General features: G+C 41.8%; 1 protein-coding gene across 8 annotated transcripts in view; it reads right to left on the bottom strand.

Moving 5' to 3' along the window:
• The window catches only part of THSD7A (thrombospondin type 1 domain containing 7A), a 522569-nt gene that overhangs the window by 5285 nt on the left and 492335 nt on the right, over positions 1 to 24949 (bottom strand). For 6 of the 8 annotated variants that reach the window (XM_043541145.1, XM_037890601.2, XM_037890603.2 and 3 more), the window contains 5 exons: positions 23145 to 23240; positions 19313 to 19395; positions 18694 to 18904; positions 15127 to 15214; positions 9697 to 13458 (listed from right to left, as the gene is read on the bottom strand). In XM_043541145.1, coding sequence (XP_043397080.1) covers positions 13374 to 13458; positions 15127 to 15214; positions 18694 to 18904; positions 19313 to 19395; positions 23145 to 23240 — 563 coding nt within the window. In that variant the 3' untranslated portion in view covers positions 9697 to 13373. Of the gene's footprint in view, positions 1 to 9696; positions 13459 to 15126; positions 15215 to 18693; positions 18905 to 19312; positions 19396 to 23144; positions 23241 to 24949 lie in introns of those variants that run through there. The other 2 variants (XR_006289020.1, XM_037890604.2) reach the window with 2 other exon arrangements.

Here is a 24949-nt window from a genome sequence, read left to right as displayed (position 1 = left end):
GAGGTGGTTTTGGAACAAATTGATAGCTTAAACAGTAATCAATCACCAGGAGTAAATGGTATTCACCCAAGAGTTTTGAAAAAAACCTCAAATACAAAATTGCAGAGCTACTGACACTGGTATGTAACCCCTCATTTAAATCAGTTTCTGTACCAGAGGACTGGAGGATAACTAATGTGACCTCAATTTAAAAAAAAAACCCAAAACCTCCTGAGGTAATCCTGGCAATTACAGGCCAGTAAACCTAACTTCAGTGCCAAGCAAATTGGTTGAAAGTACAGTAAAGAATGGAATTATCGGTCACATAGATGAACACGATTTGTTGGGGAAGTCAGCATGGCTTTCGTAAAGGGAAATTATCTCTCACCAATCTATTAGAATTCTGGGAGGACGGTCAACAAACATCTGGACAAGGGTGATCCACTGGATATAGTGTACTTGGACTTTCAGAAAGCCTTTGACAAGGTCCCTTACCAAAGGTTCTTAAGCAAAGTAAGTTGTCATGAGGTAAGGGCGATGGTCTTCTCAGGGATCAGTAACTGGTTAAAAGACAGAAAACAAAGGGTAGGAATAAATGGTCAGCGTTCACAGTGGAAAGAGGTAGAGGCATTCCCCAAGGACTTGTAGTGGGACCAGGGCTATTCAACATATTCATAAATGATCTGGGAAAGGGGGTAAACAGTGAGGTAGCAAAATTTGCAGATGATACAAAATTACTCAAGATAGTTAACTCCAAAGCAGACTGTGAACAGCTACAAAGGGATCTCACAAAACGGCAGATGAAATTCAATGTTGATAAATGCAGAGTAATACACATTGGCAAAATATAGCCCCAACTTTACATACAAAATGATGGGTTCTAAATTAGCTCAAGAAAAAGATCTTGGAGTCATTGTGGACTGTTCTCTGAAAACACCAGCTTAATGTACCGTGGCAGTCAAAAAAACTAACAATGTTAGGAAAGGGATAGATAATAGAACAGAAAATATAATACCACTATATACATTCCAGGGATGCCCACACCTGAATACTGAGTGCAGTTCTGGTCACCCCATCTCAAAAACATATATTTGAAAAGATACAGAAACAGGCAACAAAAATGATTAAGGCTATGGAACAGAGTCAAATGAGGAAAGATTAAGAAGACTGGGACTTTTCAGCTTGGAAAAGAGACGACTAAGAGGGGATATGATAGAGGGCTATAAAATAGTGACTGGTGTGGATAACAACCATAAGGAGAGTGTTATTCACTCTTTCACATAACACAAGAACCAGGGGTCACCTCATGAAATTAATAGGCAGGTGGTTTAAAACATACAAAAGGAATTACTACTTCACACAACACACAGTCAGCGTGTAGAACTTGTTGCCAGGTGATGTTGTGAAGGCCAAAACTATAACAGGGTTCAATAAAAGAACTCCATAAGTTCATGGAGGATGGGTCTATCAATGGATATTAGCCAAGATGGTCAGGGATGCAACCCCATTTTCTGGGCCTCCCTAGCCTCTATTTGCCAGAAGCTCGGAGTGGACAAAAAGAGGGTGGGATCACTTGAGTGCCTGTTCTGTTCATTCCTTCTAAAACACCTGGCATTGGCCACTGTTGGAAGAGAGGATATTGGGCTGGATGGACCATTGGTCTGATCTAGTATGGCCAGTCTTATGTTCAGCACGTAATAAAAACAAATGTGGTGTGTTACCTTTTTGATGTAGAATAATTCTTCCTCTATTGGGACTAAAGGATTAGATGTTCCAAACACTTCATCTATTAACTTTACAGTTAGGAATTTAAAGGAGGACTGTCATCTCAACTTAGATTTTTAAAGGGGATTTCCCAGCTTCATATGAAGTAGGAATGGAGGGAGAATCAGTGTTTCTAATATGAACAGGTAAACTGACAGCAAAGTTGAGCTTCTGAAATATCTGGCAGGATGACACATTTATATCTTTTAACTCTATCCTTGGCACCCCACTTTTTGAAGTTACGTTCTCAGAAATGCCAACCATGCCTAAAGGGTTTTCAAATGCAGTCTGCTCTGATGAGCAGGGACTTTGCCCTAAAAAGAATTTCCTTTGTAAAATAATTATTTTGCTCTTAATAGGGCCTGGAATTGGAACAAGATTGTAAAGCTCCTGCCAATAATAATTTTGGAAAAAATTGTCATCAGTTATTCTCATTATCCTCAAGAGCATTTCCCATCTTGCTCATTTTTGAAATAGCACTCTCCTGCCCAGAAAAGATGAAGTTCTGGAACTGCTGGAGAAGGCAGGTAGGGAGGTGAATGAGAGTGTGAAACTCACACTCTGTTTTCAGTGAAATAATTATTTTACATATGTTGTTTTACAGATCGTTATTTAAATGATGATAATCACATTTGAAGAAATCCCACAAACATTTTGTACATTGTAAATTGTGTAATGTATTTTGTAAATAATTATTTACAAACATCAGCAAAAAAGGTGCATGCTGCTGAAGTATCAGGTGTCAGTCATTGCTGGAGGCGGGTTTCAGGGCTAGATGTCTCCACATGCGGGTGTACATGCACACCATGCACTGGAGCTGGACATTTTTCAGCAGCAAAGTCCATTGACCTGCACGGTCATCTTACATGGCTCTGTGCTCCATGCAAGGTTATAAGAGGCCATGCGGGACAACACGCCCTCAGTCCACCTTTTACCGCTGCATATGGGAGGGGAAGGTGGGCAGATATTGGAATACAAATAGAGACCACACATCTTGAAGAACTTCCTGTTACAGGTAAGTAACCTCCTCTTCTTCATCAAGCGATGATCCCTATATGTATTCCAAATGTGGGTGAGTACAGAGCAGTGATCAACTTGGGAGTGAGGATGTGACGGGTAAGGCCTGCTGCAGGATTGCACATCCTACAGTCATGTTGATGGCATAGTGCACTGTAAAGACGTGGCCAGGGTGCCCTGTTGTTGCCCAGCCGATCTGGTGCCAGGGCTCATCCACCAGGGAAACAGAGGTGGGTGCATGCACCCACATGGAGTGTTCAGTGATCCTGCCCAAATGGTGTTGAGTTGGAGTGCACATAGCATTATGTAATGCACTTAGAGATCCTATTGGATAGGCATTGCGAGGAAGGGGCCAGCCTTCTTGACCATTCTTCGAAGGCTACAGAGAGGCATGGGGAGGCACAAAATGCACGAGTCCTGTCCAAGTAGAAGGCTAGAACCCTGCAGATGTTCAGGGAGTGCAGCATCCTGTCCACGGAAGTGGCATGTGGTTTAGGATGGAAGACCAGAAGGTGGACGGTTAAGGTGAAACTCGGAGACAACCTTTGGGAAGAACTTAGGATGAAGGTGCAGGGAGACCTTGTCTTTATGCAAAACTGTACACATGGGGTCAGCCATCATGGCCAACAATTCACTGACCCTCTGGATAGAAGTGATGGCCATGAGGAAGAGGACTTTCATGGATAGGTGGGCAAGAGAGCATGTGGACAGTGGTTCCAATGGCAGCTGGGTGAGGTATGCCTGGAGGTCCAGGAGGTATGCCGTGTGGGGCATGATGTTGTGGGGGGGACACCAGTTCCAGAGGTGGATGGCCTCTGTGTACAGTGACAGGGATCTGGTGCCACCCAGTCTGTGTACACTGGGACACAGTGGACGTGTTGGTTGTGGACTGTGGACGTGTTGGTTGCAGAGCAGAGGCAGGAACATGTGGTAGGCCCAGCAGACCATGTGCAGCTCTAGTGTGTTGATGTGCACGTGTGCCTGCCTGTGAGGCCAGCCACACCACACAGGGGAAGTGGACAATTGTGTGCCCCACCCTGCCAAGGAGGTGTCTGTGGTGAGGGTGGCCACGGGGATGGGGGTGCCTCTGAGCACTTTGGTAGGATTGGTCTACTAGGTAAAAGAGGAGCAGACCAAGCTGGGGACGGCCAAGGACAAGTCCAGGTGGGTGATGTGGGGCCTGCAGAATGAGAAGAGCCACAGATGTAGGCAGCACATAGGGAGATGCATGTGTGATGTCACATAGGTGCAAACTGCATGTGGCCAAGAAGGCAGAGAAAGAGTGCACTGTCGAGTGCAGGTTGAGGCTCAGCATCTTCATGAGGGTGGAAAAGTGGAAAAGTGGTCTGCCAGTAGGAAGGCTTGCACTGAGACACAATACAGGCACGTTCTGATTAAGTGGATCATCTGCATCAGGAGGAGCATGGATTTTGCCTCATTGACACAGGCGCCCAGCGAGGTGAGAAGTGAGTGGAGGGCTGCAACTGCTGTTGTCATCTCGGTGAGGGACGGACCCATCTGCAGCCAATAGTCCAGGTAGGGGAATACAAAGTGCCCATGCTGGCTGCTCTGACCACAAAGACCTTGGGGGCTGTGGTGAAGCCTAATGGAAGGACCCTGAATTGATAGTGACTGTTGCCTGCATGGAAGCAGAGGACTTTGCGGTGGGCTGGAAGGCTGTCAACATGGAAATATGGGTCTTTCATGACAAGGGCTGCAAGCCATTCCCCTGGGGGGAGGAAGGGAAGGATGAAAGTGAGCATCACCATACAGAACTTGGTCTTTCTGATGAAGTACTGAGTAAGCAGAGATCAAGGATTTGGCAGAGGCCCCCGTCCTTCTTTGGGATGAGAAAGTATAGGCAGTAGAAGCCCCTGTCAATGATAGCACCCTTCCTGAGGAGGGTGTCTGCCTCATGTTGAAGAAGGGTGTCATGGGTAGGGCTTCCCAGAGAGAGCTGGTGGGAGTCCTGGTGAGATGGAAAAGTGAGGAATTCTATCGAGTAGCCATGTTGTACAATGTCTAATTCCCAGTGATCAATAGTGATCTTGCCTCAATGGAGGGTAAATAGGGCAAGACGGGCCCAAATGTGTCACGGGGGGCCGCAGACCGTGACATGGGGGGGAGGGGGTGTTGCAGCTCTCGATTATTGCATCAAAATTGGGCCTTCTGCTCGTGGCAAACACAGCAGTGGCTGATGGCCATGGGTGCTGCGATTGGGGGCATCAGTGGGCTGGCTCCTAGTAGGTGGAGGTGTGGCTGGAACTGTGGCTTTGGTTGGCATCTATTTTCATGGAGAACAGTTTGTCCTCATCGAAGAGGAGGTCCTGGGTGGTAGATTGGACCTCTCTAGGAAATTTGGATGACTGGAGCCCCACTTCATCTCTCATCGCTACCCCCACGACCAGGGAGTGGGAGGACCTGTCCTCCTCATCTACCACAGCCTGGAGGCGGCCCTCATCCAGCAGGACCTGGAACCACTGGTGCTTGTCCTGTAGGACGTCCTTCAAGAGCTCTGCCAGCTTGGCATAATTGTTAAAATCATATTTCGCCAGCATAGCTAGATAATTGGAGGTGTGGAATTGGAGGGCTGCGGACAAAAAGAATTTGGGGTCTATGAGGTGGGGCCACCTTATCTGGGAGGACAAGTGGAAGTCGAGGAGTGGTGGTATGCCCATTACATGGCTGTGTGCATGACCAGCAAGGGCAAGGGGTGTGTTGGAGGGAGTGGGAGAACAGAAAGTCAGCTGCCTTTGTCAGCATGAATTACCTGCATTCCACCCTCTTGGACGTAGGGGTACAGGATGCCAGCGTGTGCCACACTGCTTGTGTGGGTTGCAGAATGGTGTTGTGAACAGGCAGAGCTGTATGTGTCGGTCCTGAGGTTGGAGAATGTGCAGTGACTGGTCAGGTTAGTCCTGGACCTCCTCCAGGGGAATGCCCAAGTCAAATGCTGTAGCAACTCCTGGGGCTGTTGGAGTGAGAGGGTTCGTGGGATAAGGGCCTCTTCTGGAGAGGAAGAAGCTGCTGTCTGTTCTGGTGGTGCTGGCAGTGCCGGGTCAAACTTTGGATCCTCCTTGGGTCTGAGGCAATCTGTGCTGGCAGAAGGACAGGGGTGGGCTGGTATGAGGCCACAGATGGTGGTACAGCTGGCGATAAGGGTAGTGGTGCTGTGAGTGGTACTGTGGGTCCCAAGGATAGAGGTACCGCCCTGGCAGGCCCGGAGCGTAGTGCATCAGGAAAGTGGGCACACCCAGGAGTCCACACTGTGCTGGCAGACCGGGGAGGAGGATGGCTCTTCAACTGAGAAGCTCTCAGAGTCTGAAGCAGCCTATGGAAGTGGTGGAGCTGTCAGTGCAGGCAGTGCCGCGACTGCTGGAGACAGGTCACAACTGAGGAGGAGCGGCTCATCCACTGGTGTAGGTGGCCATGGGGCTGAGAGAAGTGGCAAGGGTGAGTACAGCAGTTTGAGGTAGGGACCAGTGGATCTTCCCGGCCCAGTGTCCAAGGCATATCCTGTTATCTGCTGAATCCTGCCATGGCTGAGGAACATGAACTGGCAGGCTATCATGACCCTCAGTCATCGTGGTGCTGGTGGGTCTCACTTCCGCTTCGCCTTGCTCCTGCCTTAGGGGGTGGCCCTGTGGGGTCATCGTATGACATCTCATGCAACCCAGCCTGGCTTGGGAAAGGAATGTGATGCGTCATGGCAATCTGCAACCGGGACCTGCTGAGGTGTTCATGAGAGTGCTTGCAGTTCTCTTTGTGCACCTTCTCATGTCTCAGCGGTGTTGACTGATCTGGGCGTGAAGCTGAGGGCAGAGCGCTCACCACTCATGAGGGGTGGTGCACAATCGGCACTGATGGTCCAGGATCAGACTTTCCACGAGGCTGAAGTGCATCCACCATGAGGAATGTGCAGAGGTGCAGAAGTCAAGCATCATGGGTCCTTGATGGGAAGGACTTGCAGATATCACAATGGACGACAAGGTCTCTACTGTCTAGGCGAGATGCACAACGCATGTGCTGTTCACTCACAAAGAATGAGCAAGGGCATGAGGTGCAGTTCTTGAACCCTAGGAGGTGAGGCATAATCCCCCGAAGGGGATGGGGAGGCCCCGTATGGGGCTACTATATAACTAACTTCTTTACAGAAGTAAGAAGCAGCAACAGAACTATCTATCTACAACGGATTGTCATTGTCATTCTCATAGCAGCTATGAGCCTGAAGAGAGGATTCCAACTCCGACCATGAAGTAAGAGGGAACTGAGGGCATGTCGCTTCCCATGGCCTCTTATTACCTTCCATGGAGCATGTGGTGACATAAAATGCCGTGCGGGTCAACGGACACTGCTGCTGAAAAACTTCCAGCTCCGGTGCATGGTGTGCATGCGCACCTGCATTTGGAATACAAATAGGGACCCTCGCTTGAAGAATAACTGGTGTTTCAACATTTCAGAAAGAAATATTTGCTAAGTATCACATTTTGAATATCAGGTAGTCCTTCTGAGAGTGGCACTGCAGCAAAGGGCTCTTGTACCAGTAATGGTAAGCTCAGATTCATTCACCAGTGTATCTGATTGAGAACCAAAGAAAAGAATCATCCCAAAGGTCCCTTATTTGCCTTGAAATCGCCCAGCTGCTACAAAATATGAAATGACCTGCAATTTCTATGAGAAAATTTCTGATTGGCTGATTGGAGAAGGCTCTGCAGACAAACAGGACTACAGTCATTGCTTGAGCAAGGAGTCTGCCAAAAAGACAATAAAGCAAGGTGTTTGCAAAAGGACAGTTAGGTTAGATACTTCTCCTAATATCAACTTGGTTATGGTCTTTTGGTTTGTGAGGACAAAAAAAAAAGATTTTCCAAAGCATGTGTATTGCATTCTGTAAATGGTTTTGGAGGGATATTTTAGGTATTGTTAATTTTCTGGGCATTGTGACTGTTGCTATTAAGAAGAAAAAAACAGAGAAAGTTCTGATGATGGGGAGAGAGTTAAAATAAGGACCAGGAGGGTTGCAACAACGAGGTGAGGGGACCATAGACTTATCTGCAGAGCTCTCATAGGAAGCAAAAAAGTCCTTTAAAGGAGAAAGAAGCTTCAGAATGATTGTGTAGGTTCTTTTCTAATGCATCCCCAGCATAATATCGCCTACAAAATATACTGATTTATGTTTATAATCAAACCTGCTCTTACCTGCATGGTCTTTCAAAGGAAATCTTCTTCAGGATCATTATGTACCTTGGTTTCAAACGGAATTACAAGTTACAGTGTTGCTTACAAATTCAGATGGAGTAAGTAGCTTCCTATCTATGAAATGCATTAACATGTCTTTGGGCTTTTCTATGTGGTGCATTAGTCTGCAGAGGGATGTAAATTCTAGTGCACACTAACTGGCCTGTGTGGACCCTGTTGCTGCACACTAAAAGTTCCTCAGTGCACATAAGTATCATTTTGTTTCAAACAATACTACATTAAAGTGCACTAGGGAACTTTTCCTGGGCACACCAGTCTGGTTAACACAGGCCAGTTAGTGTGCATGAGAATGTACACACCTTTAATGCAAACTAATGCACTGTGTGTCATGGTTGTTTCACCAGTTGTTTAAAGTGGAGGCATGTTAGAACACTGAAAATGGGAGCACAGCTCTTTCTACTATGAACAGAATACACACTGAGGAATAGCGTCAGTGCAACATTTGTCCTGGTTTTGACAAATCCTATGTATGTACAGGACTGAATTTTAAAAAATGGTCTTCGATTTTGCAAAACTATTTCACTGCAATTTGAAACTAAGCAGACAGACACCAGAGAGGGATTATCTAAAGTTCAGTGAGGGCCTAACTCAACTCCCATTGAAGTTTTACCACCAAGTTTTTACTCCTCCATGCAAGCATTTTTTTAAAGCCCTTTTAAAAAGTAGGCCTGTAATGCTGGAGGCAGGTATATTCTGAACCGGTGTTTAAAAATATACCTCAGAAATGGTCATTAAAAAAAATCTGAACTTTTTTGAGGAACATACAGACAGTCTCCAGAAAACTTCAGTCTCTCTTCTTCCCAGCAAATCCACTACAGATTTCTAGGGTTTAGAAAAGACTGGGATTATTTTGGCCATCATGCATTCATCACCCACTCTGCACATGACAAAGTAATCCATTATGTTGTGGGGTTGTTTTTTTGGTCCTTTACACAACATAGTGCCAGATCCAGTGAAATCAATGGGAGTCTTTTAGTGGAAGTTGGATCCGCCCCAATATTTTTATAAATGACTTTTCCATTGATACTTCTTTTGACCAATCAAGTTTTGAGATCAGGAGAGGAGCAGCAGAATTTGAAATTATAATATAAACTATCTACTCATACTCAGAGTATGTCTACACTACCCGCCGGATCGGCGGTCAGCGATCGATCCAGCGGGGATAGATTTATTGTGTCTAGTCTAGACGCGATAAATCGACCCTCCGAGTGCTCTCCTGTCGACTCCTGTACTCCACCGCTGAGAGAGGCGCAGCCGGAGTTGACAGGGGAGTGGCAGCAGCCAATTCGCCGGGGTGAAGACACCATGGTAAGTTGATCTAAGTACGTTGACTTCAGCTACGTTATTCATGTAGCTGAAGTTGCATAACTTAGATCGATTCCCACCCCCTTCCCCCGTCACTAGTGTAGACCAGGGCTCAGAGAGGTCCTGACACTGCAGTTCTTTCTTGAGTTATTGCACAGTTTTGCCTAAGTAAGGACTGCAGGAATGGGCCTAGATGTCTGATTTTGTGAGGGTAAACAATTTCTTCTATTTATTTTTTAAAGGAATAGCTTTTCAGTTTACTTTCAAGTAAAAAAATAATATTTCAAAGATGGCAATATTTTAGGGATATGGACTTTTATTAGCATCTCCCTCCACCATAGCCAAAATCATTTAATAACAGACACGTGAAAATGATTGTGTTTAAATTTATTGTCAGCAATACATCAGTTACGTAAAAATAACCCATATGAAAATGTAAGTCCTGTTACATTTTCAGATGCCATCTATATTAACTGAATAAAGCTTAGTGACAATATACACAAATTTGCAGTAGTTGTACGTAAACATTTTGTGCATTAAAAAAGAATATACATAATTTAAAAAATAAAAATGCATTACACAATTTACAAATTAACATTAACCAAAAAAAAGTAAACATTCCTCAGACAGCTGCCTCCTTATTCTACAAAATAAATATTCAAGTAAATTAAGTTAGGCAAAATAAACTCTTAACTTTGGGTGAGCACGATTTACATAAAGGTAAAAGACAGATTTCAGTTTCATCCAAGGTATATTTTACAGTGATTTATACAGAGTATTTAAGTGGGTCTTTTCAGATTGTTAAAATGGACTTTATTACACTTTGGTGGCAGAAACGGAATTTTAAAATGGGTGCATTGTAGCAAACATACAGAATCTTGTGCAGTATCAGCAAAGCTTTGAAAAGAAACTGCTCCAGGACTCAAAGCAGACACAGTAATCTAGAAACTACAGATTTTTTAAAGGAAATTACAAACCACCACACCAACAAGAAAATATCTACTCAGCTATTTTCTGAATGGTTCAGAGACACTTGATCACTGGAAACATTACTTTCACACACTAACAAACTACAGTAGTGGCTGCTTTAGGCACTGGATTTGTAGAAGCACTCTGGTTTTTAAAGCAAATTACTCTTCATTCTTTATGAAACTTGCGGGGTTTTTTGTTTTTGTTTTTTTACTGTTTCATACTTACAGGGCTTGACCACCTTTTGTAACTTTTAGATTTACAGACTTACAACTCTCCTCATATCCTAAAAATCTTTTTAAAGAATGCCTTTCTTCATAAAGAAAGAATAGGCTATTCTGGCTCCAGTTTTACAAAACACAGAATTTAATACAATTGCAGATCTGTACCAGCTCTTGATTTTCTTTTCTCATGAAATACTTGTATGGACTGTAAAAGCCAAACACCCATTCTTTGTCTGCATTTTAGCAATAGTAATTTTATATGGGGAGCAACAGATGATAGTAAAGCTTTAATTGGAAGTAAATTGTGAAATTTTGGGTGTTCAGGTTCACACAGGCTTCATGGTGAGCGCTACAGCGGAGCTCCTGCTAAAAGACTAGCCAGTGTAATTAACAGTGGTAACTTCTTTCCAATTTAAGAACCCTCCTCACTTATCCGCACGGACAGAGACATTCGCCCGAAACAATTCAACACCCAGAAATGGGCTTCCAAAGGTAATTAATTCATCCATGACCAAGTTTCAACGTCATATTTTTAAAGTTTTATTTGCAATTTGATAAGTTTCCCACCGTCCATTTTTTTTGTCTGTCTGATAAAGTAAGAACTAACTTTTTATTGTTTCTCACTGAAACACTTCAAAGAACTTAACTTTGTACATAATTTTTTTTTTTGCCCTCAGTCTGTATAAAATGATGTAAGATTAAAGCCTCAATCTTGCAACTTGTTGTATGTAAGTGAACTGCTGCCACAGCAAGGAGCCATATAGAGTTCTGTGGAGTGTTGGGCTGGTCTGGCAGTCCACCAACAAGTTGCAGGATTGGGGTGTAAGGTGTGAAATGGAACCTGAACAAATGCCTGTTGCTAATTGACACACACATTTGTTCTTCTCTTCTTACCTATGCATTAGGAAAAGATCAATATCATAATGTGATATCAAAACACTGGTATTACCATATTCTACTTTTGATTTTTGAACAAAACACACTGATTTCAATGACAATTTGACATGGAGTCAGGACTCATGCCGCCCAGTGATTTCAGTGGATACATGAGCCAGCCCAAAGTTGGCGAAGTGTATAGTTTTATTGGCTGTACAAAAACTGGTGCACGGGAATGGTGCACAGGAATGGTGGAGGTTAGTAAAAGACCTGAGACACTAATACTGAACTTTACACAACAAGTTTTTTGAAAGGTTTTGTGATAAAGTCTTGTCATTATATTGCTTGGTAATAGCACAGTCATTTTTCTTTTTCTTTTAGGCGACATTTCTAGAAGCCATTCTGGTAGAGTAAGCCCTCTCAGGTCATGAGTCATGTCTGCGACAGGTGTAGATACAATGGTAGCACAACATGCTTCATTGGGGAAGCATAACAATGAAAAGCTATAGGGATGGACGAGGTTAACATGTAAAGAAAGGAGTGGCAATGAACTGTTATACTACCAGAGTTAAGAAAAAGTTATCTGACTGTTTAGTGAGGCAAATATTTTGATATCCTTCCTTAACCAGTACTTTTAAGACTTTAGCTGAATGATTAAAGGTAAAGATTACATCCAGTTATCCTAACTAAAGGGAAAGTTTTACATTGGCAGCTACAATGGCAATTATTTTGCTTGGGAGAGGAAAAATATGCAACAAACTTTCTTCGTTTAGCTGAACAAATAATCAGAATATTTCACTCAAGATGAGAGGGCAACCACTTTTCTTTCTTTTTTTTTAAACAAAGTTAACAAATATAAAAAATCTAGTCATAAACAGCCTTCAAAGTACAATTAGAAACCAACTGGAGAATCTACATTTGTATAAGTAGATGGGCAAGAAACTAGACACTTATATTACTGCCACGATATAGACTACAAAATGGCTGCTGTGATGAGAAACAGTGTATACAGTACATGTATTAGCTGATTCCATCCAGTCACAGTCCAAGCTGAACTCTACTCTCTTCAGGATTCAAGAACTGAAATGCCTGCTTGACGCTCCTGGCACAAGATGCATCATCATTCTTTTTGAAAAGAGGCAGTTTCTATGGCAATACTAGTTAAGTGCATATCATGCTGCACTAATATAGTGCAAAAATTTGCCTAACATGTAGCAAAAAAGATGCAGGCAACAGTTTGAGAGTTAGAGAAAGTAGAAACATATTGTAACATTTACACCAGGTATTCATTTTTCCAGACAGTAACCACTATAAAATACTGAATCTGAGGATGTTTCCTTCCTAGATACTTGTGTATATGAGGCATTGATACTTTGGAGTGATAATAGAACAGTCTTGCAAGAGAATCTTTGCTCTCTGAAATGCAGGTTAACACAAGCTACACAATTTCCAAGATGCTGAACTTGTTCAATCTTCTCAGTTAACAGCTTATTAAGCACTAAAATGCTCTTTAACAAGTATATAATTTGACAGAATAATACATATGCTTCAACTGAGTATATATGTTATGCTTGAATATAAAGAGTTATAGACAGCTTGGTACAAACTCTTCATGCTCAGTGATTATACTTGGTTAATGGTGAAGGTAAGTCTGGCATCAGGGCTCTCAACTGTGAATATTAAGTGAGCCACAGTGGTCTGGAGACTTAGGTGGTTTTGACAGTTTCAAAAAACCACATTAATGTTTCCAATCTGCCAGAATTCTCTGTGCTCATGGCTTAGAATAAAGCAATAATGCCTTGAATATCCATGGGCATTATGAAAGCCATTCTTCTTTGTTTTATGGTGCAGTTCTTAAAAAACAAAACAAAAACAAAAACCGCCTAAAATCCTCTCTGTAGCATGCCCCTGTGCCTTTGGACACCCTCTGATTTCAACACAGTAATGTAGAATCCAGTTGCTGCAATGCAAAGTTATATTTTACATATCTGCATCTCCGTCATAAGCCAGTGTTAAAGGTTTCAGCCGATTGTTCTGCCTTCTCTGGGGTTTCTTTGGCTTTTTGCTGAAACAATTAATAAAGTTATTAGAAAATAAATTCAGCTTTAAAAATGAACCTCTCTCTGTAAATGAAAATCTAATGTGGTATAGTAATTATTTATAAACTGGATGGATTGTTTGTCGGTAAAATCTAAGTGTATAAATCCTCAACTTCAGCTGAAATAACCCCTTAAACATCCAAAAGTCACAGTCCTTTTAAATACCAAATTTTCAGTGAGAGGCGGAGTATTTGAATCGAGATTAGATTTTGGTTCTGATATATGACTGTACCAAAACATGAATGTGGTGGGAAGTTTTGCTTTCTGTGCAATATGTTGGCTGCATCAAAACCACAACCAGGCTCCCTCCAGTTGTAGATGGGATCTGGAACCTAAATATTTTAATCTCCCCTGAAATTTTAAGGGGTTCAGATTAGAGGTTCTGGCCCATTGCTGGTGGTATTCTTTCATCATTAACTTGATGATCTGAATATGGTGCCTGAAATTAATCATTTACATTACATTATTGAGTTAAATACCTGTTGCTGTGGCACACTATCTTCAACAAGAACTTTTTGACTAGTGCATCTTGGTACGTCCTCCAAAATACATATACTTGCAGCAGCAGCGAATAGATTAATTCTACATTGTATCATCAGACAGGAAATGCCTATACTGCATGGATACTGACTCTCTAGTTACCTTTAATTCAGTAGTGTTTTAAATCTACTTGGCACAGGTGTAAATATCTAAAATGCACAAACAAAATGTACTTGATTCTCCGGAACTGGTAATATTAGATTAATATACGTAAATCCTAATGGTTAGCTTCACTTGGGGCAGGGCATGAAGATATATTTAAACCACTCTAGTACCACTCCATCCCAGCTCTGAAATTCAATTTGGAGTTGCCTGAGGGCTATGCAAAGTTGCTTTCAGTCCCCAAAAGGAGCAATTCCAGTGGTTAGGAATTGTTTGTGTTCCAGCCAAACACACGTTTCCCTGGCCATGTCACCTTCACCACCAGTGGGATTGCACAGAAGCTGCTATATTGGTCCTAAACAAACCCAGTGATTCCCCTACTGCAGAAATCCTCAGGCAACCAGATCTGCACTAGTCTTGGCACAAAGCAACCACAGAGGCTAAGATCTGGCCCATAGCATGTAGAATAAATGTACAGACACATTATACCTCAGGCTCCTGGTAAGTTGCTATGTCAACAGTTGGTCACAAAATTTGGGCACCCCGATATACCTCTTGGACCATTCATAGGGAACAAACATTAAATTAGCCTTACCTGGCCACTTTTTTGGGGGGGTGGAGGGTTGTTACACCTCCAAAAACACAGCTCCTGGGGTATTATTCTGGGTGATAATACAGTAATACTTAATGGAGACAAACTGAAAGGCAGTTGCATTGGTGACATTAAATGCACACAACTACTAAAGACATCTTTAACGTGGCTCATATTTCTAAAACAATATTTTCCAGACCTCAAGAAAGTTGTTAATCCACTGAAAAAGTATACAGAAGTAGCAACTGCCAGTAAGCTCATTTTGGGCAAAAGCATATGCACACCACACTCTGAAGACTGTATACTTGATGTAGTTCCCATAGCTGAATCAGATTCAGTGAAATGCTCAATACACAGTCCATATTCCACCTGTTCATTTAGGAATAATTAAAGAACTCACCAGGCTAGATAGATCATAGAAACAATAAAGATGAGTAAAACAAATGCACCAGCAGCTACGCCATAAACCCAGGTCTTCAGCTTCCCATCTAAAAGGAATGAATGTTAGTCATTAGTTTACAGGTTAGTCTTGTTGCATTGCAGGTTTGAATAGCAATAATTATTGTCTGCACAAGCAGCATTAAAGCCTAATATGTAGAGGCGTTATTAGATTACTCAGTTACAAGTTTGGTTAAAAACACTCTCAAGATGACAAGGCTGAACATTAGAGCAGTTTTGGTTTGATTTACAAGTGAGCACTGCCAGTCGTGAGCAGGCCAGCCACCCAAAAAGCCCACAGTCTTGTTTGCATCTTGCACTGAGTGTGCAGTCATGCTGTACTTTTCAATAGGCTGCCTGCTTATCAGGACAGAGCAGGTGGACATGGGAGAAACTGGGTGATGTGAACCTACTCAACTGCGATCACAGACAAACTACCACCCTGTATTAGTTGGTAAGGGGTAATCCTGGAGAGTGAGTGTGATTTTAAGTGTTGTACTCCTCACTCAGGAGAAATGGAAAACATTTTTTAAGTGCAACTTTTATTTTGGCAAAATAATCTACATGTTCTCATTTTTCACATGATTTTTTCTCTTTTTAGATAGCTTTAGTGACCAGTCTAGTGTCTGATATACTCCTTATTTTGTCTTGAGTACAACAGTTCTCCTTGCTGCACGCCTAGACAATGATCTTCTGCTTCCTTCCTTTTTAATTGCATTGTTGGAACATCTTCCTTCCCCCCCACCCCTCCAAACTTATTGTTGGCCTGTAGTCTAAATAAAAGTAGAATTACAGTCTGCTGTTATCAAGGATCTTATATCTCCACAGCTCGGTTTTAAATGCCTATAGTTACAAGACATATCACCTCCTCTTTTCCCCTGATGTCAAACAGGATCTAACAGACCCAACTGAACACCCTACTCTTTGGTGGAGAAAGTGGGAAAAAGCTGCTCTAACTCTCTGGTGGGTTTTGGCTGAATGCTCTGAATAAACCTTTCATAATCTGGGGTTCCCTGCTGTAGATCGGAAGTGTTCATAATGCACTGTCCCTATTTGACTTTGGGGAAACTTTGCAACTCCTGAAATATGAAGATGGAAGCTAACCCGGCAAAGATTCTGTGACCTGCTGAGCCCCGCGATGGATTTCAGAAAAGGTCAGAGAGAAGGACTTATTTATTCACACTTCCTTTTTAAAAATAGGTTTGGGTTTGAACTGGTTTGACATTGCACTAGCTCAGAAGAAATACATCCCACCTGCCCCTAAAGCGAATCTAATATTTGAAAACAAATTCTTATGCAGTAGGCTGACTAGAACATATATACCCACGTGAATTTTCTTGTCAATGCACATGTGATACCTCCCAATCACATTTGTGTGAATTATTTTTCACACACGGGGTCAAATTGTGCCTTGACTATACCATATACATCTCCAGTACTGTCAGTAGGATGGTAGAGAGTGTAATATGTGTTAGGGCAAAATATGCCCATGGAAGGTAGAACAAACCACACTCTATTCTTGTGGTGGTGTTTTCAATATCATACCAAGCAAGTATTGGTGAAATTGTGAGCTTCAAGCCAACCCTTTATAGTACTTTGATAACTTCGCAGAACCAAAAAGCTATTTCAGTGAAGGTTACAGTGGAGCTTTTGACAGCGTATTAACGATAAATGTATTCACACAGAGTTTGCTTCCTAAACTTCCCAGGAGCTTTCCCTGCTGCTGCACAGGTAGGTACGCAGGTTTTATACTATCTAACAACCCAGGGGCTGGCAGTCATGCAGGCTACTTGATTTAGACTAATTAATAGAAAAACATTTTCGCTGGATTAATGTAATGGAGCTAATAACACTTAATAACCTGAAGCAATGAAACAACTGATCCATTAAAGATGGACTGAGGCAGTAGATTTGCCCTGACGTATCCAATATTGGATGTGATAGCAATTCAGATTTCATTATGATAAAGTGTTCAGTGTCTTCCTTACAGGGTTATTTATATTCAGCAAGGTGGTGGTGGGTTTTGGGGTGGAGGGCGGTAATGTGGGGCGGGGTGGGGGGGGATCATTTACAGTTGCTGATGTTTTGTTAATCTACAGCTAAAGCCAAAGTTCAAGTTGTATAATGTTATCTGGAAATTTGCAATAAACTGTCTAATATGATTCTTTCAGAAGTAGGCGGGGTAATTTTTAGAGATGGGAGTACTGGTTTGGATAAAATAAGAATGATCTAAATGTTCAACCAAAATTAGAACTGAATCAAGTAAACCTGAACCTTATTCAGAATTCAAAACGTTGCCTTGCTTTTTACTTTTGCTCCCACCTTCCTGTTTTCACCAAAAGTGGAATTACGAAACAACAGAGACTGTTTCTGTACTATTCATGTTTCTCTTGTGGTAACTGGTATTTCCATTTTAGCTGAAATCAGGAAGTACTGAAAATTTTGTAAGATCCTGATCTTACAAGACTTCCAATTCAATTCTTAGACCAAACAGATACAGTTGAACTAGGGATGAACATCCAAATTTCTAGATGTTTATTTGAATGGAATTTTCTCTCACTTTGGGGTAATAATAGCTATTAGTTGAGATTTTAGGTCAGGTCAGTTGGAGTGGAGTGGGTAGCCACATCAAAGAATTTCACCAAACTTACTTTAGAATTACAGGGAATGAGGTAGCATGTAAGAAATATGAGGTACTTGCTTAGGGAAGCATGGTGTTTTGATTAAAGTTCTTTTCATGTTGGATCAGTACTTAAAAGTACTGATACTTTGGGGCAGGGATGATATTTTTGTTCTGTTTGTACAGTGCCTAGCACAATGGGGTCTTGGTCCATGACTGGGGCTACTTGGTACTACCACAATACAAACAACAACTATTGTGTAGCTCTACTAACATCAGGCTAGAAACATAGTTGCATCAGATCAAGACAATCTGTTCATCCAACATGTTTCTATAGTTCCCATCACTGGAGCATTTAAGTGGTGATGCAGATACTTCTAGCTGAGATGTTTGAGTTTTATAAGTGTAATAAAACTTTCTGATGAAAACCTGACCTGCTAAAATGTTTACATCTTCTACAAACCACAACCACATCAGTGGGGAAAAAAGGCATCCAGGTCCTTGTAGTCTTTAGAGAGTGTTCCGACCTCCTGAGTTATCTCAGTCATATTTTTAACCCCGATTGCTTAATCGGATATCCAGTAAGTGCTGCGAACTGTGACTACTTCCAAGGCCTTTCACAGTATTTTTCCTCTACAGTATTTCCAGTTCTTCTCACTGGAAAATTTCAAACAAGAAATATCAGGGAAGAAAATTCTATCCCTTCTGTAATATACAGTTTAATTAAATATGCTGATGCAGCAGCAGCAGCGAAGGGTGGGGTTACATATGTCTCTTCCTTTTTGTTCAATCCTTGCAGATGACTGCATTCTTAAATAAACGTTTAATGACTTTTGGCATCAGAGCAGCTTAAATGCCAAATGCTGTTGCGGTACTTAGCATCACTAACTGCTCATGTAATGACTTCACCTGGCCCGAAAGGCTGCAGAAACCAGGTCCTTCCTCGTCCTGACTGGTTACTGGATGGCTGGGTGGGGTTCACAGCTCGACTGGTTTTCACATCTCCTTTTTTGTCCTCCATAGTGGGGATCGCTACCACAGGGATGAGTGTGCACTCCTCGAGTGTGCCATCAGAGGACATTACTTCAGTGTACCCTTCTTCACAACCACACGTTCTAGTCTGTAGGGAACAAGTGTTTTACACCGTGTAGCAGAAACACACAGCTCTCTGAGTGCTTTAAATCATGACAACATTGATGACTGGAAGAGAAGATTGTTTTGATGAGCACTAGCCTGGAGGGCACCTCTGGATGTATTTGTGTGGCATCTCCTATTGAATCAAAGCAGTGCAGTTTACATATTTAATGGGAAGGATTAATGTTTTGAGGTTGATTTAAAAAATTGAACACTAGTGAGAGCTCTGAAAATGCTTCAGTAATCTTGATTCTATTGTGCAAAATATCTTGAAAACTAATGAGGAGCTATGTACTATTTTTCATGTATAAAGGCTTTTAGCCTTCACTATTTTTGTGTTGTAGTGTACAGTAAGGGTACTGAAACAATGTTGTTCCAATGCAGTGACACATACCTCGCTACAGTAAGAATGGGATTGACTGCACGGTGGGTTACATGACCTGTCAGCATCTGGTTGGCGCATCACTAAACAGCCCCCTGTAGGATACAAAATCAGATTTTGACACAATAGCACCTCACCCCCACTGAAATTACTGACTTCAGCCATGAAATGGTACTTTCTTGCTTGTGTGAAAATTTTGTAAGATCCTGATCTTACAAGACTACCAATTCAATTCTTAGACCAAACAGATACAGTTGAACTAGGGATGAACACCCAAGTTTCTAGATGTTTATTTGAATGGAATTTTCTCTCACTTTGGGGTAATAATAGAAATAGTACTTTCAAGGAACTTTCTTGCTTGTGTGAATTTAGGATGATACTACTGTACCAAAGCAGGAGGAGGATGGCTTTCTTAGTCCTGCATGAATTCTTGTAGGCAGATTTATTTGTATTGATCTGCACTTTATAAGAAGTTGCTTGACATGCCAAATACTTTTATGTACCTTTTATGGATTGCTCAAGCCACAGTTAATGCTTGTGTGTGTGTTTGGGAGGGGCATTTTGTTTTTCAGGGGGTAATCATGTTCTTGTAGTCATGGCTCTAACTAGTACTTACATGACAGCCATAAGAAACATTATGTAATTTTTGTACAGGGTGCTTTATATGGGGAAAACATTAAAGCTCTTTTTTTAGCTCTGCATATTTTGTTTTTTTCCATTAATTTATCTAAAAGGTTTATCTAATTCCTTCTGTCCTGGAAAAGAGGGCAGTGTACCAGTTTAAAATTTTTACATTTAGAGGCCACCCATTGTAACCTGCCTGCGCTATGTCCCAAATCTCCCAAAGTAATTACACCCTTATATTGGTGTGAAATGATGATGAAATCCTGATAAGTGACTATGGTCACTCTCACAGAAGATGCAGTTAGTTGCAGTTATATAAAGCCAGGTGTTAACAGGAGGGCTGATGATGAATAAAGGAAACCCTGCCATAAGAAATGTTGCCCATCCATAGGGAATACAATTTTACACTCTGGTGTGTGTACCAGGCACACGCCTGCAAGCACCCATGTAACAAAGTATCAGTCATCCTGACAGCTGCAGAAGAAAAGAGCTGCCTCATCACCCATTTCAATTTGAGTTAATGAATCTGTGAAAACACCATCCTAAATGAACAAACAAACAAACAACTATTCAGAACTATATTGTGACAGACTAAATAAAATCTGAGTAAATAAATACAAATGGAAATATAATTTACCATGCAATATTTCAATATATATGAATAAAAATAAACTATTTCAGACCCAACCAAACAATATGGCAGCTGCAAAGAAATACAGTACTCTCAGCAACAGGTTGACACCGAGCCACATTCTGTCCTTACAAGTACATATGCAATCCTACTGAAATCAAGGCCGGGGGCAATATCTGTATCTGAGGGCAGATTTGATCTGTTCATGCAGGGGTGGCAAACCTGAACCTGAGAAGGAGCCAGAATTTACCAATGTACCTTGCCAAAGAGCCACAGTAATACATCAGCGGCCCCCCATCAGCTTCCCCCTCCCGCCCCCAGCGCCTCCTACCCACCAGCAGCCCCGCCGATCAGCGCCTCCCCCTCCCTACCTGCACCTCCTGATCAGCTGTTTTGTGGCATGCAGGAGGCTCGGGGGGAGGAGCGAGGGCATGGCAGGGAGGGGGTGGAGTTGGGGCGGGGCCTGTGGCAGAGCCAGGGGTTGAGCAGTGAGCACCCCCTGGCCCATTGGAAAGTTGGCGCCTGTAGCTCCAGCCCTGCAGTCGGTCACTATACAAGGAGCCGCATATTCATTTCTGAAGAGCCGCATGTGGCTCTGGAGCCACAGGTTGGCCACCCCTGTCTTAATGAGGTCTGTGGATGGTACTGTAAAGCATACCCAACACTCTGAACATATATTTGGTGGGCCTGAAAGTTCCCTATCTGATCCTTAGTCTTCTGTGTTCAATACATAAGAGGCCATCTGAAGAAAGTACTTAAGCATGTCCTGAAGTCCCATTGGTCAACCAGACAAGTGCTTTGGCTCCGTCAGGGCCAGAAGCCCATATAAGATTTTATTTAGAGCTGGGTGGAGAAAAGTGACCCAGTTTTGGAGGACTTCTATATTTCCAAATTTGGAACAAAGCTTTCTAACTATAAGGATAATTAAGTACAGGACTAGGTTAGTAAGAGAGGTTATGGAATCCCTGGCAATGGAGGTTCTTAAGAACAGGTTAGACAAACAGCTGTCAGGGATGGTCTTAAGTCCTACCTCAAAGCAGGGGGATGGCCTAGATGACCTCTCAAGGTCCCTTCTAACCCTACATTTCTATGATAAAACCCCAAACATTTAGAAAATTTCTGTGAAAGGGAACACAGCCCTGGCCCCGGGGCAGTCCGCCCTGGATCATAAACCCTGGAAGCCCTGGGGCTCCTGACTCCAAGGCAGGCCAGCAAGCAGACTACCCACAGTTGTTGACCCACAAGCCTGGGTGCTAAGCAGGTCAGCTGGTAGGAAACCAGGCAGATAATCATAATTAGCACCAGAATAAACCAAATCAAAAGAATAAGATGTGTCTCCCCACCCCCCTGCACAAGATTTCATTTATAACTTTACAGCTCCCAAATGGATTCAATTTTACAAAGCACTTTATAAGTATCCAAGGATACTAGCGGATGGCATATATTAAGGAAAAACGTACATGACCAAATTACTGAGATTAAAAATTGTACGAGCCTAGTAGCTGCTAACACAATTTTGTATGGATTTGTAATATGCATACAGACTGGGTCTGCAATGCCCAGTGTGAAGAGGATACATTTTAACATTTTTACAAATGCCAGTTAACACTTACAAAAGAGACTTGATGGCTCCAAAGGATTATTAAGCATTTTGTGGTGACAATACACGGATTAGAGTTCCAATGACATGACAGACAGTAACAGTTACTTCAGAGTCATTCAGATCTGTCATGTCAACAATCCATGGATTAAAGTTCCATTTGTATGCATTCAGTTGATTGATACTGATCATGTGCTTATGAAATCATATAAATAGTTAAAGAAATTAAGACTAAGTAAAGCTCGGAGTCTGATGCACCCACATAAAGAAAACAGACTACATTTTTCTTCAAGTCAGAGACCTCAGAACTTTCCTTAATTTACCCTTTTGTACCTGGCTATTACACCACAAATAGCAAAATACACACAGTAATGTTTCTCATACTGCTTTAGCACCTTGGTGCAAAAGAATGAATTAAACTCATGAATTTAACTCACAGGCCTCATGTCAGATTCTTATTATTTTAACATCTTATAGACCATGAAGCTCTCTTTCTCCCTCTGTGCATGCACGCATATGTATATATATATTAAACACACACATATATATTGCATGCATACATGCTATACATATTTGTATAAAAAGATCTTTGTGTAATAGGGAAACCACTGAGATTTGAAATCCTAAAGCTTGTGGAGAAAAAACATTTTAGAAAAGTAGAATGTAAAATATTCAGGCTGCAGTGAGGACGGCATTATTTTATAGTTACCCTCTAGCAGTAGGTTTTGCATAGTGGCATCAGTCGAGTTTTGGAAAAAGGTCTTTCAAGTACTTCTAGACATGGAATAATATGATGATTTGAAATAAAACTATGCCAAATAAAGATCATAAAATAGTAATAATACTGAATTTTTACTCTTTATTGTTATTGGAAAATATAATATCTGATAATTATTTGCAAATCCTTTTACAAGAGCAGTAATGTCTCCACGCCTTTTTATTCTTTCATGGCCTGATTTCTATGTAAGAAAAATAAAAATAATAGTTACCTGTAACATTTAAACCATCTGATCTTTGGCACCATACTGTCCGAGAAGATCCCTTCCATGGGCTAGCCATCCACTTGTATTCGTGACACTGACCATCTGCATGTAAAGCATTGACACTAACAGAAATACTGTACAAAGCCCCGGGAAAATGCAGTGTTACTCAGCATAAACAAACATGTCTACCAGCAGATCAGACATGTAAATAAAATTACAATCCAGGGGAAAAACCCACTCTTTTATTATATGCAAATCTTATTTTTATGAAGTTTTGGAGACAGTTCAAACAAAACAATACATCAAATATGCTTCTGAAACTACTGTAACTTTGTTCTCCTTTCTGTTTGCATATTGAATAGCTCTCTCTATTGCAATAATTATATCTACAGAAGAAGTATCTAGCACTATAAAACTGTATTGGTTCTATTCTTGGATAATTTTTATTAACGCTAATGGGAGTTACATGAGTGCAAAGCAGAAATGGACTACAAACGTATGACTGTGTCCTGATTACTTAGGGCCACCATATTGTCCTTGAACTGGGTGGACACAACTACTGTTCACTGCCCGCAGCAAGTTCTGCACACTTAGGATATGTCTACATTACAGCTGGAAGGTGTAAATTCCAGGAGTACATTTCTAGCTCGGACAGAGCTAGTGCAGGGATGCCTCCTGGAGCTGACATGTACATCTTCCAGCTCTAGTGTAGCCATGCCCTTAGTGTTTTTAAACACTCCATGCACATTTACTATAAATACTGTGCAAAGAGATTGACCCTTTTTAACCTATAGACCTGACACTCCTTACATTTGTAAATATCTATGATGATTAACTGAAATAAAGCACTTGTGAGAAATGAGGAAATGACCTTAAGGACAGTTGAGCCTTAGCCTTTGTTTAAAGGAGAGGTCACTGGACTGGAAGTCAGGAGGCCTTGTGTGTGAGCTTGGCCAAAAGTTACTTCTCTCGGTGCCTCTCTGTTTCCTTTCTCACCCTTTGCCTATTTAGGCTGTGAGCTCTTTGATCCAGGGACTGTCTCTTACAATGTGTATGTACAGTATGTACAATAGGGTCCTATCTTCGGTGGGGCCTTTAGGGACTACTGTAGTAGAAACAGTCTTTAAATTAAATAGCAGCCCATAGTAATTATTTAAGTAGGGAACAAGCCATTATTTCTCTTTTAGATGCAACATCCAGTGGTAAGTAGGTGGAGGGTGGGAGTGACTAGTAGGTGGGTAGGGTGTGTGATTTTGCTTGCCCGCTAAGGGTGACATTTATATTATTTCTAAACTTGCAGCACCCACCAGTAGTAGTGACAGAAACCAAATAACTATTAGGACTCCATCAGTCATTTCAGGCTCTATCCTTCAATGTGCTCAGCACTCTGGCCCTGAGCCAGCTAAGCTTTTAAGAATGCGATTAACTCTAGCGCTCTCATTTGTACATGTCTATGGAGCGATACAAAGTTGTACTCTTACTCTAATGAAGTTGACAGGTTATTTCTGAAAAAGATGGTTGTATGGTTTAGGCACTGGACTGGAACACAGGAGTAGAGCTGGGCCAATAAAGGAAGGATACTTTCCTAAGTTCTTTGAGATGTGTGATTCCTATGGGTATTCACTGTGGGTGCACATGCGCTCCATGCATCCAAGACCAAAAAACTCTTCAAAGCAGTGTCTGTTGGTCTATGCCTTTATCTTTATACCTCCTTGTGCTCTGAACTGAGGGCATAAGGGGCATGGACTGACTATCCCTTTAGTCCCTACTCTACTCTACCACAAACAACATGAGGATGTGAGCAGAAGGGA

This window comes from Chelonia mydas, chromosome 2 (assembly GCF_015237465.2).
Source record: "Chelonia mydas isolate rCheMyd1 chromosome 2, rCheMyd1.pri.v2, whole genome shotgun sequence".
Classification (NCBI taxonomy): Eukaryota; Metazoa; Chordata; order Testudines; family Cheloniidae; genus Chelonia; species Chelonia mydas.
The sequence above is the reverse complement of the archived record's forward strand: the minus strand, read 5'-3'. Positions and strand labels throughout refer to the sequence as shown.